Here is a 19,788-nt window from a genome sequence, read left to right on the forward strand (position 1 = left end):
TTCTTCTAATCGGGTTTTTTGTCTTAATAACCATGTAAAACAGTAGAAATAGTGAAGATCAAACATTGCATTCTTATAATGGAAGTGGCCAATGAGGTGGTTGACAGTGGGATACTTAGCTGTTCCTCAGATTAAACATCACTCTTTACGAGGTTGACTCTGACTGGAGTAGCTTCGCTTCTATAGCCTATGTACTCCTCGTTACACAATACATCAGAATATGTTGAACTGTTAAATGGGCAAAGTTTAAACAGTGTTCTTGTCCACCGAACTTTAACTTGAATAAATCATGAACTGTTTTGTTTTTCGTAATTTTTTCTTTATTTTTTTATGTCTACTTCAATGGAGTGAGATTTAGATGCACTAAACATATCTTAGTTAAAACCGTATTAAAGCTGACTAGCTTACCTGTCATTATCCAAAAACACTTGAGGATACAATGGTATCAATAAACTAGATTATATAAATCTTCTGTTTAGTTAACAAAGCTTGAAACCTTTCTTTTACTTTTCTGAACAAATGTTATTAAGAAAAGAACTGCCTTTGAAGCTTAGAGCTATATGATGTATGAGTTGGTTCTAAACTAAGGAAACGCTCTTTCTCGTTCTACTATTTTTCGGTTACTAAATCTCGTTGTATTACACCGAAACGTCGGATGTTCTTGTTAAATACATTGTTCATTTGCGTGACTCCTAACCTTTAATAACAAACTGTGATTTCATATTGCGTTTTATGACCTAATCATCTCAGAGTCCATTAAATTTGTGTTTCTGCTTCTAGTTGAGTTGTGTTTGAAATTGAGACGTTTGTTATTAAACTATACAAATATTTTTGTCTGCGTAGAATGGTAAAAGAATGTGGTTTTTACTTGTTGTCGAGCTTGAGCTCTATCCCCAAGAATAATAAAGAAATTTGTGAACAACCTATAAGGGTAATTTGTGTAGCGCATTTAGAATACCATTACATTTTTGTATAAAGATATAGGTTCTGATCTGCTTTTCTTTGAAGTGCTAGATAGTTTTTGTCACTACTATATGTAGAAATTTCTACTTGTCACTTGCCACGCCGTAAAAATAAAATAAGGTACTTGTTATATAAAGATTAAGAAGTCTGAATTATTGAGGTCCAATTGTCATTTTGATGGTTTATTTAAGATTTTCTATATGTGCCGTCAACTTGTTCGTTTGATCCCAATTAATCGATATAAAATAGCATCTCAGAAGAAGTTCCCAACATTCTGTTGTTTTAATAAAGAAAGAGCTAAAGCTGTGAAATGGTCTGTTCATTGCTCAAATATTGTTCAGTACAACATAATGTTGATCCAATTTTATAGTTAATGTAGGACAATGCTATTTACAAAATACAAGGTTCAGTCAATTTCCAGTTTGTAAATTCAGACATGTGACAGGAATGCTGTTACTCTGGACTGACACCCAAAATATAGGGAACATACAAAGAAGTGGAAATACTTACTGGGCATTTCATGACAAAATAATGGTTTATGTTTCAAGTAGTTTATTATAGAATGCTCGCGAACAACTGTGATAAAGTTTAAAGCCAAGAGGTTTAAAGATTTTTGGTGAACGTTTTTAATAACGATTTATCTTCTTAGAAAAGTCCTAATTCCCAAAGTTTTTCCAGATCTTCTGAAAGAAGAAACAGGTCAGGACATCAACGATAATTCTCCTAACAAGAAATTTACAGAAGCAGAAAAGATTGCTTTTCTAGGAAAACCACGCTTGGGGGAGAGGTACAAATGTGCCATCAAGATCAAAGAAAGCAAAGAATTTAAAGTAAAAACAATTGACTTGATTTTGAAGCTAAATCAGAAATAAATAGTTAACAGTGATGTATATATTAAATCGTAAATGGTGTTTAATCCATATTTTTATACACACTGCAGAGTTTACAGATATTATGTTGTCGGAATGTATAATATTTTTCCTTTTTTAAAATTACCACATTCCAACCAAATGATAGAGCTGTAAATATTCATGCTTATAAAAACTTAATTCATAAGTGATGAAACACAGAAATATGTGTGTATAGTTATATAATTCAAATATTCTATTTCAGTACCATAACATAATCTATTGAATTACTATACCATCATTATCATCTGATCAAAGCAAGTTACTTGCAAAAATCAGAACTAACAATTAACCAAGTAATGAATACAGCTAACTTAATATACCAGTTTAACTTGTAATAATTATGTTATCCATTTTCACTTTTACTTCTACTGGTAGAATGTCTGAGACAATGTATAAAGATCTGCGTGCTTTGAGATGCTAGTAGAAGAAACAATGCAATACAATTAAACATTATTTTCTCACATTTTGTTGTTACTTAGTGTTAGGGCCCGGCATGGCCAGGTGGGTTAAGGCGTGCGACTCGTAATCTGAGGGTCGCAGTTTCGCATCCCCGTCGCGCCAAATATGCCCGTCCTTTCAGCCGTGGGGCGTTATAATGTGACGGTCAATCCCACTATTCGTTGGTAAAAGAGTAGCCCAAGAGTTGGCGATGGGTGGTGATGACTAGCTGTCTTCCCTCTAGTATTACACTGCTAAATTAAGGACGGCTAGCGCGGAGAGCCCTCGAGTAGCTTTGCGCGAAATTCAAAAACAAAAAACAAAACTTAGCGTTAATATATACACCGCCTCAATATTCACGTGCGTAACGTGACTTGGTTAAAGTTGCGTCATGTTCTTTGTGATCCTTCATTAGAACAAAGGTAATATAAGTCACAGTGAAAATATTGTTTTAATACAGGGCTTGAAAAAGTCACTATAAAAATATAGGTAATACTAAAGTTAGAGAGCTTTTATATAAACTGTAAATTAAAGATAGAATTATCACTAGTTAGGGAATTTAAGAATGGCTTGGGTAAGTTTTATTATTACAACACTAGTAATAAGTTAACCGCTAATTAGTAGAAATTAAACTATATATGTTGTTTTCATTTCTGACAAAAAGACACTGACGAACAGCATCACTGACTTTTAATATCCATCCATGGTACATAAGTCTTTTAGGCACGATTAGACTAAATTAATCTATGATTAATTGTAATTAGATCTCGGATGGGTGAAGAGATGATGTAACTATAACCTAAACGTTTCTACACGAAAAACAAACAAACTCGGAGCCGTTTTGTGAACCGTTATGCTGTGACTAACAAAAGTGATATCTTAGTGATGTCATGAAATGTTTAACACAAAATTCCCACACCAGATAAATCTCCAGTTCAGCATATACGGATGTAGCTTAAGCTGTTGCACCATGATGATCTGCTAGAAAGAAAACTTGCGGAACCTGATGAACCTGCAAATGATAGAATGTGCAACACAGTGAAGAGATGCGTATTTAAAATGCAGTGAAGCTGTTCATCAGTTTCTTTTTTTTCAGAAATGAAAACAAACACGAAATATATAAAAATGTCACCAGATTCAAAGATCAGAGGTTATTTAAAGAACAGGTAAATTCCAGAACATCAATAAACTTGACGAGACTTGTTCTTAAACAGGCTATTAGTTACAGCAACTATGACTATCAGAGTATCATTACATTTTTTTTAGAATTTATCAAAGAAATGTTATCAAACAAACTGTAGTGATGTCGTTCTTATGGACATGTGTCTCAATTCACAGTAACTAAGATAAATATAACAGTAACTGATAAATGTATGGAGGCGTTGCTACTAGCACAGATAGCCCTCGTGTAGCTTTGCGCGAAATTAAAAACAAATCAATAAACAAAGGCTATACCCAGCTAGTTTCATTATAATTTCTTAATCATCATTCACTCCTAGTGGCTATTACACATCAGATTTATTTTATATCAACACCTACTCCCAGTTGACGATGACACAGCATATTTACTTTAGTATCTATCGCTAAGATACATCAGATTTATTTTATATCAACACCTACTCCCAGTTGACGATGACACAGCATATTTACTTTAGTATCTATAGCTAAGATAAATCAGATTTATTTTATATCAACACCTACTCCCAGTTGACGATGACACAGCATATTTACTTTAGTATCTATCGCTAAGATACATCAGATTTATTATGACAAATCGGTACCTACCTCAAATTAACTTTGACACGGCAGGTTTATTTTATATCGATACCTGCACCTAGCTGGCTATGAGAGGTTTAGTTTGTTTGTTTGCAATTAAGTACAAAGCTATACAAAAGGCTATCTGCACTCTGCCCACCAAGGAAGCGATACCCGGTTTATAACATTTTAAGTCGTGAGACATACCACTGTGCCACTGAGGGCCCTTTAGTTTGTTAAACCGACACCTACACCTAGCGAAAATATTTTCTTTTTGTGCTGTAAATGAAGTGTCCTTTTGAGCTTTGTATTATAGTGTTATTAGATAGCTATAGAAAATATGTAACGTTACATTAACCTCAAAAAGCACTGTAAACTTTTGTACTGATCGATTAATTAAATTATATATTAATTATAAAGTGTTTGTGTTCAGGGTGCTGCCGTTAACTGATGAAAACGAACTAAACTTCAGACCTTAAGAGCTAACTTACACTATTCTCTCAGAGATTAATATCTAAGAAATGCAGTTTTTGACTTTTCTTTCTTCAGAGTACAGTAGATAAATTATTTCAAAAAGCCAATGTGTCTTTAACGCTTGGAGCATCTTCCTGGAGAGAACAGTTCATTGAAGCTGTCACCGTGAATGCAGGTAGGTCATTATTATAGTTTCGACAAAATAATGAAAATGTAACCATGTGTTTGATAATGTTACCATTTCACTTCACAACACCACTGCGTCTTGTAAACACTAAAAATAATGATCTGAAATCCCTAGAATGAATATAGAACACTTCAGTTGTCAGAACAGGATAGTGTTAGTGGTGGAACTTCGGCATCTCCGCAGCAGAACAAACTGTTCCACTTTGCTATTTCATATAGCCTTGTATATGTTCAAAAATGTTATTTTATTGTTGTAATAACAAGTAGTTCTTTTGCAAAGAAGCGTAGTTTTCTTGAAAATATAAGGGTATTAAGAGTCACAATGACACAATAAATAGTGTGGTTATTGGGCGTATCTTACTACATTTGTCTCTGTTCACAGAAACATGCCCAGATCTTTAAGAAATCTTCAGAATCTAACTGCCTTCAAATTTTGTCTACAGTGATATGTGAGTGAAACAGGCTACCACAGTCCAAAACACTAAACCAAATTATTGGTTGTGAACATGCAGCCAATTAGAATTCAGAAAATAACGCTCAGTTCCATCACGTGGTGCCTATCGTTGGTAGAAAGCATTAGTAACAAAGTCCAGGATATGATTAACCCCAAAGATAGGCCCAACCCAATGTTATCAGCAATGGTATATGTTTCTATATTTATTTATGGCAAAGCTGCTAAAACTATTTTTCACCGCTCGTAATTTTAAACTATTCACTAGAAGCAGGCAGTCAGTTAGCAGCATTCTACTGCCTACCATCCACACCAAATAACTAAGTATAACACACCAACAGCGTAAAATGCTGGGAATATTTTGTGGTGTTATAGGAATTGTAAGCTCCGAAATCCGAAACTCTACCACAGGACCTGTCCGAAACATTTATAATGAATATAATACTGGTCATTTACTTAGATGTATTTCAAAGTTTAGATTCAAGGTTTTAATAATATCTGTCTGACATAGGCAATTTTATATCTATGTTTCCAATTATGTTTTAAATCACCTTTCCTTTCAGGGGAAGATGAAGGAAGTGAAGAAGGTGATGATGAAAAACTACCTTCTTGGGGAGATTACGTTGTGCACTTTTTTACAATATTTTGGAAAGTACTTTTTGCTTTTGTTCCGCCTACAGGTAAACACTGTCTATTTGTTCAGATTAAAGAAAATTACAATATCCAGTAATGCTCTGTTTTAAATAAAAATTTTATTAAATTATCATATGCTGACGTTCAGGGAATGCAGAGAAATATAAATAGAAAAATTAAAAAATATGCGTCTAACATGAGTCATATTATAAGATATATTTATTTAACCAAAATCAGCAATTCCTAATTTTTGCTTTTTTTCTCATGTCAGACTACTGGGGAGGCTGGGCCTGTTTTGTGAGCAGTATAACTGTTATAGGCATAATAACGGGCATCGTCGGTGACTTAGCTTCTTACTTCGGTTGTACAATAGGTTTACGTGACACTGTTACTGCAATTTCCTTCGTAGCACTTGGTACAAGTGTTCCAGGTAATCGAAAATCTATATAAAGAAATATCGTTTAGGATCTTATTGTTCATCAGATGTGTGTATATCTGAGAAGTTTGGTGAACAAAGTTTTTAATGAATTTCAACAAAGTAGATCTTTTGCAAAAACAACTGTTTTATTTTCCCTTAGGTTGTTTAGACAAAAGTTGAATGAACGGCAACTGCTTATTGTAGAAACACTAGTGTAGAGGACGACGTTTCGAAATTCTTCAACATTTTGTCTTTAGAAAACTTTCGAAATGTCGACCCTTACATTTTTTTTTCTTATATATATACAACAAGCAGTTGCCGCAATTCAATTTAGTTTCCTCGTTTTCTTGGTTATTTCTTTAAAGTCTAAAAATTGACGTTTGTTATATCGATAGGGTTTTGAGTCAGTTTTACGTCATAGATTCTTTTTTATCGTTTTCACCTCTGGCTAAAAATGAAATTAAACAAATATACAGCCATTAAACTGTTTGGCTGTATAATATTGGATAATTAATTCGAGGACATGACTGAACGTTATCCACATACCTAAAGTAAATTAGATTACTGTATGCTGAAGTACAACGGACTCAAAACACCATAAATATTGCTTAAATATTGCATAAATAGCATAACTATTATAAGAGGCCTAAAAAATACCTTTTTTCCAGACCCAGAATCGGGCCGTTTGATTTGATCTGAACTTAAGTGAATTACATTCACTTTCACATCTACCCAACTTTTTCTTTTCGCGACAGGTCCCGGCCTTTCTTTCCACTGCTGCCTTTGCCTCCACCCAAAAGACCATTTAGTGAGACATTCCCCACCCAAAAAGTCAAGAATAATAACGATAATTAATTTATTAAAATAATAATAAAAAAAAACCCACCACTTAATCCTAATAACAATCCACGAAAGGGGACGAAGAGGAACTACAAAGTTCCTGAACACCCCAGTTGGAGAGAGAACTCTTCGGATTTCTCTCTCTCTAAACTGAACCCCTGCCACGTTAGTTTAGTTTAGTTTAGAGGCCTAATGGTATTTCTTTCGTTGTTTTTTTTTGTCTCGCTCATCAATATTATGACCAACCTCACTCCTACACCCAAAAAAGGGGTCAAAATAAAAGAAAAACAAAACCCCCTGCTAATTTCAATAATCTTTCACGAAAGGGGTCGAAGAGGAACCACAACATTTCTGACCATCCCGTTGGAGAGAGAATTCTTCAGATTTCTCTCTCTCTGCACTAAACCCCTACCACGTTAGTTTGCGTTTGCGTTTAGTATTTTTTGCATCTGATTAGTGAAAGTGGGTTTTTCTCGGGGTACTCCCGTTTTCCTCTCACAGCTAAATTACTGGGTATTAGGATTTACAGATCCCTACCCTCGTGTTTTGTTTTGTTTTTATATAGAGTCAATATTTAACCTCTCGTGAAACACCAACGGACCTTTGCCACCAGTTGACTGCATAATCTCGTTAACTTTAAATGTTGTAGGTATAGCTATTAATCACCAGTCCAGCTAAATCTAACTTCGCGTGTAAGGCGAAGAGAAGGTCTCTTCTGAGCGCCCTCGATTACTTTGCACCTCTTCTTGAGATGCAAAGTGTTAAATCGAAACACCTGCCACGAATTTTATTTATTATTAATTTAGTATTTCTCACAAGTCAAAAGTTATGTACAGGTAAATTTCCCAACAAAATTAAATAATCTTTCATGTGAGGGAACGAAGAAGAACCACAACGTTGTTAGGAAAGAATTCTTCAGCCTTCTCTTTCTCTAAACTAGCGCAGATAGCTCTCGAGTAGCCTTGCGCGAAATTCAAAAAACATACTCTCTAAACTAAACCCTTGCTAAGTTTGTTTGCGGTTTAGTTTGATTTGGTTTGCGATTCATTAATAGTATTGATTTTGATTACGACATGGCACTGAACGCGGCTAGACAACCTACTGTCTTTATCCCGATCTTGCCCGTAATCCTACAAGGCTTACCCAACGACTTTTCCCTAAGCCATTTTCGCCCTTCAATACAACCCTGGGACCTCACTAAATCTACGGAAGACCAGGATCCTAAGCCGGGACGGCATCTTTCTGCGGCCGTTGCCGTTTCCGAATTTCACGACCTGCGAAGCTCATGGAACTCAAATGCACCACCCCTGTAGTTCCAGTCGCCTATCTTCGGTTTTCCTGGGAGCTGTCCAGATATAGCCACTACTTCCATAGCAATAGTCAGAACCATTCTGAACCACGGCGTCATGTACAAACTATTGCATTTTCCAGCTTAACCACCGCGTCGAAAACAACCGCCCTCCGTCCTAACCATTTAATCCCTCCTCACAGCTTTAGCACCAAACAGCGTTTCCCGCCGTCACCAGTCAGCTTTTTTGATATCTACATGAATCCCAACCTATAAATCAGCCTCTATTTCTGACCAGTCTACGCATGCCGTCAGACCTACAACTGTTAATTCATCAACATTAACCGATGTTTACACTCTCGTCACGCAAACTACCCAAACCAGACCTTACCGACTGAAAGAAGCTACTCTGACGACAGAATCCCTCAACACGCAGCCCCCACCAACTTCCACCCCGACCATTAATATCTTAACATAACTAAAACCATTCCAATTGTTACAATCTCTTTCTCAGCACAGCCGAACATTATGCTCTATGATAATCAGTGCATGACCTCTGCGAAGACAAAAACCCTGTTCGATGCATCACTTTTCCCAAACCCAGCCTCAAGAACTTGTATTCCATAAGAAATTTCAAAAAAATAAGTTTCATCTGTAAGCATTTTCTTCTTCACGCCAGTCATCATTGACACCAGTTAGTGAAAGTGGGCTTTCTAAGGGTTCTCCCGTTTCTCTCACATCAAAATCTTGGCATAAGATTTACAGATCCCCCGTCGCCCTGAAGGACTCTAACGTCTATAACTGTCGTTTGTCCATGAGATACTCACTGTCCAACGTCTGTCGTCGGTTTTTCCGCCGCTACTTACTTGCCTGCTAAGTTAATTTAACTGAGTCAGGTGTCGAGAATGTCGTACATTGTTTTTTAATCCAGATTTTAGATTTTATCATCTCGCGGGTTCCAAATATACAGGTTACTCAAACAATCACCACCATGGGTGGGCGAAGAGAAACAAAATTTCTGAGCGCCCCAGTTACTTCTGATCCAGAGCTTCGGCTTGAGATCAGATAATTTTAAACCAAAACTCCTGACAGCTCTCTGGGTTTATTGACCCAAACTCTGCTCATGAACCTAGAACGAATGAAATTGCGATCCATAACAGAAACGAACAATCAAAAGATGCATTAATCTTCTATGTCATAAGGTTTCTTTTCAATTTTACTTTTGGTGAAAAAGAACAGTTTTAACATGTATATAAATGTATAACGATCATTAAGTTTTCATTTTATGTAAGAATTGATCTTTTTTTTTAGTATATATTAAAGGTCGAAATAATCGTTTTTTCATTGTGTGAGGTGAAATGTTTACTTAAGTGATTAAGCAAAGGGATTGGAAATACTGAAATACATTTTCTCATTTAACCCCTGAATAAGGAAAATCTACCATCTGAAAGCAGTCAGGTAATCGGATGTATTATTTTGCGATTTGTTTTATCATTGTTCCACAATACAAAAGTAACTTAGCGGTAGATATTACAATAATATTATGTATTTCAGACACGTTTGCCAGCAAAGTAGCAGCAGTTAACGACCGTTTCGCTGATTCGTCAATCGGAAACGTCACCGGGAGTAATGCTGTCAATGTTTTCCTTGGAATTGGGATTGCCTGGTCCATAGCAGCTGTGTACCATGCTGCAAAGGGTGATCAGTTCTTTGTGAATCCTGGTAGTCTAGCCTTCTCTGTGACGTTATTCTGCGTCTGTGCTCTGATCTGTTGTACCATTCTACTTTGTCGCCGTTCTAAAGTAATAGGAGGTGAGTTAGGAGGACCTATGAAATACAAGTTACCAACCTCTATTGTGTTTGTATCTTTCTGGTTATTTTATGTGCTAATGTCCAGCTTGGAAGCCTACGGCATCATTCCTGGCTTCTGAATTGCGATGAACCGAAATAAAAGCCAAAGGATAAATTTGAAAGACCTGCAAGAAAAAGAGTGCAATTGTTGGAAACCACCTTTGGTAGTAGATGCCGGAATGACTTAAACTTGAGATACATTTCCTTCTTCCTGTCTTCGAAAAATAAACAAAAAAACTGAAATTTGCGAAACGCGTTATAACATATTTTGGGAACAGTAGGTCTGAAAGATCGCTACTGTTATCACGTGCCCCTGAAATATATATTAATTTCAACCTGAATCCGTGAAGAAATCCGATGAAGAAACTAAACTTTTATTTTGTCGGTTGACTATACTCGAAAGCATGTAACATATTTTACAGTCAGTTCACAATTTGTTTTTCAATAAACGCCTCGATAGAACAAACGAGCAGCGATTAGGAATATGAGCATGTGGAAATTAATGTCTCTCCGAGTCAGATCTGTCACGTTGCTCTTGAAATCTCGCTTCATTAAAAAAAGGACAATGTCCAAAATTAGCCTGGAAATTCATTCAACGCCTCACTTTGTTTCCTTTTTGTTCAAATGTTGATTATTCTTTTATTGATTAAATAACACAATGTTACTGCGTATATTGGTTTTGCTTGGCTATGCAACACTCAATTACTCAGTTCCATCTTACTTGGAGTTTTCGGTAACCGACAACAAAGGCAATTTACTTTTTTAAAAGTTTCTAGTTGTATCCGTTCCTTATGAAGTGCCATATGAGAAACATTACCTATTCAAAGTGGCTACTACGAAAATTTATATTAAATTCATTTCTTTGCTTTGTTATACAAAAACTTGTAAATTTCTATGAAAAAATGTTAAACGGGGGATGTTTTCCTTTATAAGTCAAAGTATCCTCACTTTAAGTCCTATTATTTTATTTACTTTGGTAGACATTTTTATGGCAACTTATGGCTTTAGAGTTACAAATCAAATGACTGTGATTTATTTTGTTTTGTTTACATTTTATAAGAACTGTTTTTAGTTAATGTGTAAAGTTGATCACAACAGTTCGGTTACAGACAGTGTTAATTATACTATCAATTTCGAATGTTCCAATAACATTACCATGTAAAACCACTAAGTCTTTTTCCATAAGATTTAATTCAGTTGAGCATTTTAACTTTGATATAGATATTAGTACTTGTTATTAGGGTTTTTCTAGTTAAAGTTCATCTGAAGATTTTTTTTTTATTTTGAAGCAGATGTAATTTTGTGATATTTACTTTAATAACGTAATAATTGGAACTGAGGAAGAAACAACAAAAATGACAACCTAAATGGTTACCTATCATGTTAAATATTTGGCCTGTCCTGTCACGTTAAATTAATTCCCATGAAATTCGTTTCGTCAGTCCTGTTGACATAGCTTAATAATGTTCTTTGCACTTATCATGTCATATGAAAACAACCTCATGATGTTTATTAAGACGAATGAATGCTATCATTACTCTTTATGATGGAAAACAGAATCTTTCCTTAAATTTCTTTAGTCTTCTGAGCCTTTACCATATCAGTTTCCAGCTAAGCTTTTACTGTGGATTTACGGGTCTGTGGTTCGTGCCCTGTTGCTTAAAAATATCGCTTCGCATTCTAGGGCAGTGAAAGCGTTATAAGAGTGACGGTTAAATCCCCCTATTCCATTAGATCAGCCCAAACTTTAGAATTATGAGGGATACTGTTCACAGTTATCCTTTCCAGCATGTAGCTTTCTTTCCTTGAGATATGTCGATAGCATGCATTAGTCATTGTTATATTGATTGATTATGGATGTCTATCTTATTAGACATAGGTTAAGCATGACCAAAAGAAGGAAGTTAAAGCACGTTTCGTGGATGTTCTAGTGTTTAGTTGGAGAACATATTAGATCGATTTTAGTACTCATACTTATTATTCTCAATCATTTGTAGTTGTAGATATTTCTTACCTTGTACTGCCTATTTACCAATGAATAATTTCATGATATCATTTATCAGCAATCTCTCTAACTAATTTCGTAACATTTTAGAGGTTTTTACAGTAAGAATGAAATATAGCCAATATCGTGAATGTTGACTCAATTTGTTCTTGTTGTCAAAGCTTGTAATAATATATTCATTTGTACATGTGGTGCCCAGTTTTCTATATACCGTATAAGATTTCGAAATACATGCGACTAGTAGTATGATTTCTTTTGTAAATACCCTGTGTGTATTAAGATTATTGATAATTGTAACTTATTAAAATGAAATTAACTAATAAAATAGACTCGAAAGACCTTCGAGCAATTAATATTTGAAACGTATTTGTAAAAAAAAAACGTGGAAAGCTCTGTTAGCTGCAACATAGAACGTGCGAAACGACAAACTAACCAAATCATGTATTTAGCTTACAATAACCCATTTCATCACCAATCTATAAATATACTATGAAATGCCCCCCGCTGGTACAGTGGTAAGTCTACGGATTTACAATGCTAAAATCAGAGGTCAAATTCCCCTCGGTAGATAAGCCCAATGTGGCTTTGCTATAAGAAAGTACACACATGCTATGAAATATTCAAAATGGCGTCTGAGAACATACATAATTTCGATTAAGGACCTATAGAATCCTTTAGAAAACCTTAAACTTTCATCTCTTGCCTGGAATATTCATTACAAATACGTGCTTCTGAAGTGTAGTTTGAGATTTTTCTCTATTCATTATAATACTCACACTAAAAGTATAAATAAGTCTTACTGCTACTAATTCACGTTGTTTGACTTCAACATCAAAACATAGTGACTGAAACTATGTTATTTATACCTAATTGTATAATCTTAGACTCACTACTCGTGTATAAATATTTTAAAAATTAACTGTATTAAATAAGTTTTAAAAGGTTAAAAATACGTTTAATAGCATATAATGAATATGTTAAAATGAGAGTGTTTGCATTTTCAAAATATCTGTATTATATTCTGTGTCTAAATACCAAAGCATCGAGGATAGTTGTACATGTTGTTTCTAATATTTAGACGTACAATATAGCAAAATTCATATTATATTTTAATGGATTAAAATCTATTCAGTTGAAATTTCTTTAGCATTCGTTCAAAAGATTCAACATTAGATAAGAATTACATTATAATGTCTTTGTTGTTTCATTATTCACTAAAGTAATCGTGAAAAAAGCTATTAATAGAATAAGAGAATAAGAACTCAGCTTTAGAAATAATTGACGTGATTAACGTTGTTGAAAATATACCTTTTTTTTCAAATTAAGAGTAAAGTATATAAACAGAATGAAGGCTTAGCTATGGATTCACCATTATCTCCATCACTGCGTAATTTGCTCATAGGCTGAGCATTAAATAAAGCGGAAAATAAACCGAGAATTATAATAAACGTGTGTTAATTACAGGTTTTTAATTCATTAACATGTTAAAAGTAATCAAGTGTCTTTACTAATTATCTTAATAACGATGACAGTTGTATAAAACTTACTTAACCGTTGTCTTTATTGTATATTTTAGTTACGAGAAATAAGGTGAACTCGGGAAGCTACAGTTTATCACAAACCACTCTCGATAATCATGTTGTACACAATTACTAACAATCACTGCTTACTACTGATATATCGTTGGGACCTTAAGATTGTGTTGTAAGTTAGAACATGTTAGCAATGAGTTATGTTTAAACGAGTGATTATCAGTTATCTAAGTAGGAAGAGGTTTAAATCCTGATATTATTGACATGGCTGTTTAAGACATTAAAAAAATAGAGAGGTTGAACTATTACGTTAAAAACACTCCCTGAAAATATTAATAAAATCATTTGTATTATCACTTCTTCTTCTTGGTTTATTTTGTAAGATAGAGCAACAACAACGAAATATATTTCCTGTATATATATTCCGATGAACAAGGTTGGCGAAGTTTTTAATATAACTGAAGACAAAGTTGAGCTCGCAAAAAAAAACAAACTTGTCAGGGATGGCTCGGATTGTTCATCGAAATGTTACTTTTAAATGTCTTCTTAAAAGGCCCTCAGAAATTTGCAATACATAAAGTGTTTCCTTTTATAATAATATTCATGTAATGACTGAGTCGTAGGTTCTAATATCATAGCAAAAAGTTTGACTTTTTAGGTTGAATAGAGGATTAAACAGATATTACCAGCCAATAACAGATAGAGTAAATGCTAGAGTTTGGACCTCGTTGTATTTAGAACTTAATTATAAATATAACCTTCCTATGTTTACTGAAACATTGAAATAAAAGAAACAAGAAAAAAAATTTCAAAAAAGAAGTAAATATAGGGATGGCAAATATTAATCATTTATAACAAGATAATACGGATGGTATTTACATCATCCCAACATAAGAACATGGGCAAGAATTAACATGTATTATACAACTATTCAATAACAATTAAGTTTAATTTACTCTGTTTTTGTCTGTTAACATTCTAATACACTGTGTGCCTCTGCTGTTATGTAAGGATGCTGCAAATGCCACCCTTACTGTTTTACTTGTATTGTTTTTGAAAGGTTGATGTTAGCCATTTTTATAATTACATCACTTTTTGAAAATTTTTTCGTTGTAAACATACTAACATTGGAATGTGGTAATACTTGAATAAGACAAACTGGAAGAAATTTGAAATAAAAATTGAATAAACGCAAATGTTAAAAATATATATCAAACCTTTACCCGAATATATGGATAAAACTAAACACATTCTGTTGGCAAAAAAGACGTATTTTGATAGACCTACGAGTATTAACGGCATAATCAGATGGTTAAGGCGCTCGAATCGTAATCTGCGGATCACGGGTTCGAATCCTCGTTACACCAAACATGCTCACCCTTTCAGCAGTGGGGGCGTTATAATGTGACTTTCAATCCCACTATTCGTTGATAAAAGAGTAGCCCAAAGGTTGGCAGTGGGTAGTGTTGACTAGCTGCTTTCCCTCTAGTCTTACACTGCTATATTAGGGATGGCCAGCACAGATAGTCTTCGTGTAGCTTTGCGCGAAATTAAAAAATAAACAAACAATTAATGGCATATCTTCTTGAATCTGCTGAAATAATAAAATAATTTTAATATTTAAAATAGGGATGAAGGGGCAAAGGGACGTTACTAAAGGATGGCGTACAATTCTTCAAGCTGAACTTGCAAGTAAATTTAATCATATGATTCTTTAGTAAAGTATGTATGTTTTAACTCTTGCAAAGTATTACATTCCTACTAATGTTAAGTGTATGAAACTGTACCCAGTCTCAACGTGCTTACACATTAAGAATTGAGTAGATGTTTCGTTATGTTTTGAGACTGTAGGAGTCTCCCTTTTTAAATATTTATTGTGTTACCATTAAAAGTCAGTTTCTCTGAACATGTGTTAGTGAAACTTACATACGCATCGACTTAACCTTAATACATCTAAAATAAATTATGGCTCGCCGTATTTTGTGTTGTTATTTTAGGCAGTTAACTTGATTCTAGATACGTGGAGTTATTCATTTCAGTCAGTTAAAAAGGTTGTTATATGAATGAAGGACAGTGTGTTAAAGGGTGGAAAATAATAGGGTTAGTTCACACCTTACGTAGTTTAACAGATGTAAAATATATAGTTATTTAAGCTTCAATACTACTTTATAGAGTGTTGATTTGAACACTGTTAAGTCCAGCACCAAATGTATTACCGCAGCGTGTGATTCTGGTTTTCTTGAATTTCGAACGTTCATAATTTAACAAGAGACTAAATAAAATGATTTATACTCAAAGTATGTCATACAACGATCTTTAAGGTTATTGTTACTAGTTCGTGTTATTTATACATACCTATGTTGTATTCACTATATTTCATACAATATTTGCATAAAACAATATAGAATTATCTTTTACACACTATTATTAAAAAGAAGTACAAATGGAGAACTATACATCTTAGATTCAGATGTTTCGAGCTCTGTCTTTCCTTTCAATCTATTTTTCATTTATTAACAAATATAAGATTTCTCGCAAGTGTCAGCTTATTAGTCAAAGTAATATTAAATAACTTTTACTTTGAATACGTGTCTATAATTGCAAATTTGCCTTATTAGAAAACCTAAGCCTTGTACCGTAAAAGATAAGATTATCACTTTTTTCCAATAAATCTTTACAATATTGTGTATTTTTCTTTCGTTGAGTCTAAATAGTTTAAGCGAGACTACTTTTAATTCATTCTTTCGTCACGTTCATTGACGATTTTCTTGTTACAGCAGTTTCATTCTGCTGTTTAACTAATTCTATTTCGTATAATAATTAAATTTATATAAATCCAATTTCGTTCTTCGTCAACATCGGAAAGTCCAGTTTAAGAATTTCGTTTGTTTGTTTTTTATCCTACCATCACATTAGAGGGCCACTTGTAGCCTACATGTCCAATATACAAACACGCTTTTTCGATGTCTAGGGCTTCATTGTTATTAACTGTCTTTTGAATTTATTATAATATCTAGACGTAAAAGTTTTTAACGATAAAATAAATACTGATGATTCTTTAACACTAATGTATGTATTTTTATGTACAAGTGAGCTGTTTTACTGGTTATTAGATTTTAAATATGTATTCGTTACATTTTGCCCAGGTAAATGGTATTGTTTGGAACTAAAAGTATTGTCTTTCGAACAGTTCAGATTGTCTGTTCCATTTGACTCTCAGATAATTATCGTTCTCAACTAGTTGCACTACACTCGGTCAATATGTTAGGTTCGAGGCCATTTAAAAAAAACTATTGCTTATTCTCTTTGAAATTAATGCTTATAGTTGTTGTATACTCAGTTTTATCTGAAATGTTTGTAATTTGTTCTCTAACAGTATTACAATATCTTACCCGATAAAATATCGTAACAGTTGGAATGAAATGTTTGTGTGTGTTTGAAAAATATTAATAATTATAAAATAAGGCAAAGGTTCATGATATTAAGACAACGTACGATACTTACTTGCCTGCTTTGGTCTGTAGGTGAAGTGTGAATAATGTGCAAATTAAGATTATCTTCAGGGAAATGTGCATGACTTATAACCTTCGTTGTGGATAATTTGAAGAAACCACTACATTTATTGTTTGTACAATTACATATAAATATATAACAAATTGACGCTTCAAAAAAGAAATTTGAATAGTTGAATCCCATTGTGAACTGTAGTTTGTCCTATCAATGATTTATATTGTATTTTCTTTATGTTGAATTTTTGTGAATTTGTTTGTATTTGTTCTGCAAAATATTTACTGTTAATAAATAATTGACGTTCACTACGTTGGTAGTTCGTTTTATTTCCAAACTGTTGCGATTTACCTTAATATTGTAGATTTAAACGTACGTTGAAAAAGCAACAAACAATACCTCGAGTTGGGTCGAAATTTCTTCGATTCTGTGACCGGTGTGTACAGTCGCAGACACAAGTATTTGGTCAGTTGAAGAAAATGAGGACCCAAAGAAACTAACTTATGTCCGTTCTAATCATTCTGCTGAAAAATATAAATTAGAGATTCAGCTTTACTATAACGTAAAAAATATATATATAATGTAAATGATAAACAATCCGCAAAAACTAATATTACACTTTGACAAAAGTGTTTAGGCAAAAACATGTTTTGAATGAAAGAGACAAGTTGTTAATTATTAACAGTCATGTAATTCGACTCCTACACACTACGATAACTGTAAAATGGATAAATCCATAATCATCACGTGGTGAAAATAAATTATAAGTCTGTTATCTTAAAAAAGTAGAAAATATTAAAACAGGAGTGCAGCACCGATCTTAAAGTGGAAATAATACAACCAATCAAACCAGCATTAAAACTGGAGTGCAGCAACGATCACAAAGTGGAAATAATACAACCAATCAAACCAGTATTAAAACTGGAGTGCAGCAACGATCACAAAGTGGAAATAATACAACTAATCAAACCAGTATTAAAACTGGAGTGCAGCAACGATCACAAAGTGGAAATAATACAACCAATAAAACCAGAAGAAACAACTAGAAAAATAAGATAACAGAAAATCGTGGTTCACCAAGATCATTGTGTGGGCTATTATCGACAATTTTGTTTGGCTTTGTTTTGAATTTCGCGCAAAGCCACTCGAGGGCTATCTGCGCTAGTCATCCCTAAATTAGCAGTGTAAGACTAGAGGAAAGGCAACTAGTCATCACTACCTCTTGAGCTACTCTATTACCCATGAATAGTGGAATTGACCGTCACATTATAACGCCCCCACAGTTGAAAGGGAGAGCATGTTTGGTGTGACGGGGATATGAACCCGTGACCCTTAGATTGCTAGTCGAGAGTCCTAACCATCTGGCCATGCCAAGCCTTATTATCGGCAAATACACACACAAAATAACTGGAATTAAACGACTAGCTCCAGGTGTAAAAAGGAGACAAGCAAGATTTCTGCAAAACCTGAAATAAATATGTTCGAGTATCTTGGTAAAATCCTAGGATTACTGCAAAAAGCTGACATCAAAACTTGCTTATGCTTTGTTTGTTTTTGAATTTTGTGCAAAGCTACTCGAGGGCTATCTGCGCTAGCCGTCCCTAATTTAGCAGTGTAAGACTAGAGGGAAGGCAGCTAGTCATCACCATCCACTGCCAACTCTTGGGCTGCTCTTTTACCGTCACATTATAACACCCCCACGTCTGAAAAGGCGAGCATGTTTGGTGCGACGTGGGTGCGAACTCGCGACACTCAGATTAAGGGGTCGCACGCCTTAACCCACCTGGCCATGCCAGGCCCGACACCGCAACTAAATGAATATAGAAAAATTAACGAGCAAACCGTTTAATAATACCTTAACATAAATATCCATGGGAAAAAATCAAGATACAAACCTCTATTAAAAAATAATGCTTCAAGAAAAGTGATTATAACTTTCCATTGGATGCTTGAAAAATCTCAATGATTTCTTCAGCCAGATTTTATGGTCGACGAATTCAAATAACTTTTTTTTCCACCAAGAAAACAAGTATATTTGGAGAAAAAGAGGTGAAGAATGTAAAGAAAAGCTCATTGTGTCCGGTGTTAAACATGATAGAGGTTATGTGATAATACGGATTTGATTTTTTTTTATTTAGGCACTGACGACTCTTGTATTGTACAAAGATCAATGAATGCTGCAAAATATGAAGAGAATTTGCCTTTTCATTTATGACCCAGTAGTAGGAAGCTTATTGTACGGGAGTTTATATTCCAGCAAAGTAATAATCTTTAGCATTCTTCAAAGTCTAGAAAGGAATTTCCAATGAAAAAAAATACAGTTATGAATTGGCCATTTCAGTCCCTATACTTGAATCCCACTGAGATATGGATTAACATTCGATGGATGTATCAAAAAGCTGTGTGTGTTCAAGAATGAACAAGTATTTCTCCTGAAAGATGCCAGAAACTGTTTTTAAAAAGAAGAGAAAATCCACCACTCTAAAGGAAGCAAAAGGTGGGCACTCAAACTAATAAAGTAATAATGTATAAATAT

General features: G+C 34.1%; 1 protein-coding gene across 2 annotated transcripts in view; it reads left to right on the forward strand.

Annotated features, from left to right (window-relative positions):
* The window catches only part of LOC143249461 (sodium/calcium exchanger 1-like), a 104,928-nt gene extending 87,374 nt beyond the window's left edge, over positions 1-17,554 (forward strand). For both annotated transcript variants that reach the window (XM_076499357.1, XM_076499358.1), the window contains exons 4-8: positions 1,642-1,793; positions 4,617-4,716; positions 5,742-5,858; positions 6,083-6,241; positions 9,912-17,554. In XM_076499357.1, coding sequence (XP_076355472.1) covers positions 1,642-1,793; positions 4,617-4,716; positions 5,742-5,858; positions 6,083-6,241; positions 9,912-10,288 — 905 coding nt within the window. In that variant the 3' untranslated portion in view covers positions 10,289-17,554. The remainder of the gene's footprint in view (positions 1-1,641; positions 1,794-4,616; positions 4,717-5,741; positions 5,859-6,082; positions 6,242-9,911) is intronic.
* Positions 17,555-19,788: the final 2,234 nt, after the last annotated feature.

The sequence above is a fragment of the Tachypleus tridentatus genome, chromosome 4, assembly GCF_004210375.1.
Source record: "Tachypleus tridentatus isolate NWPU-2018 chromosome 4, ASM421037v1, whole genome shotgun sequence".
Lineage (NCBI taxonomy): Eukaryota > Metazoa > Arthropoda > Merostomata > Xiphosura > Limulidae > Tachypleus > Tachypleus tridentatus.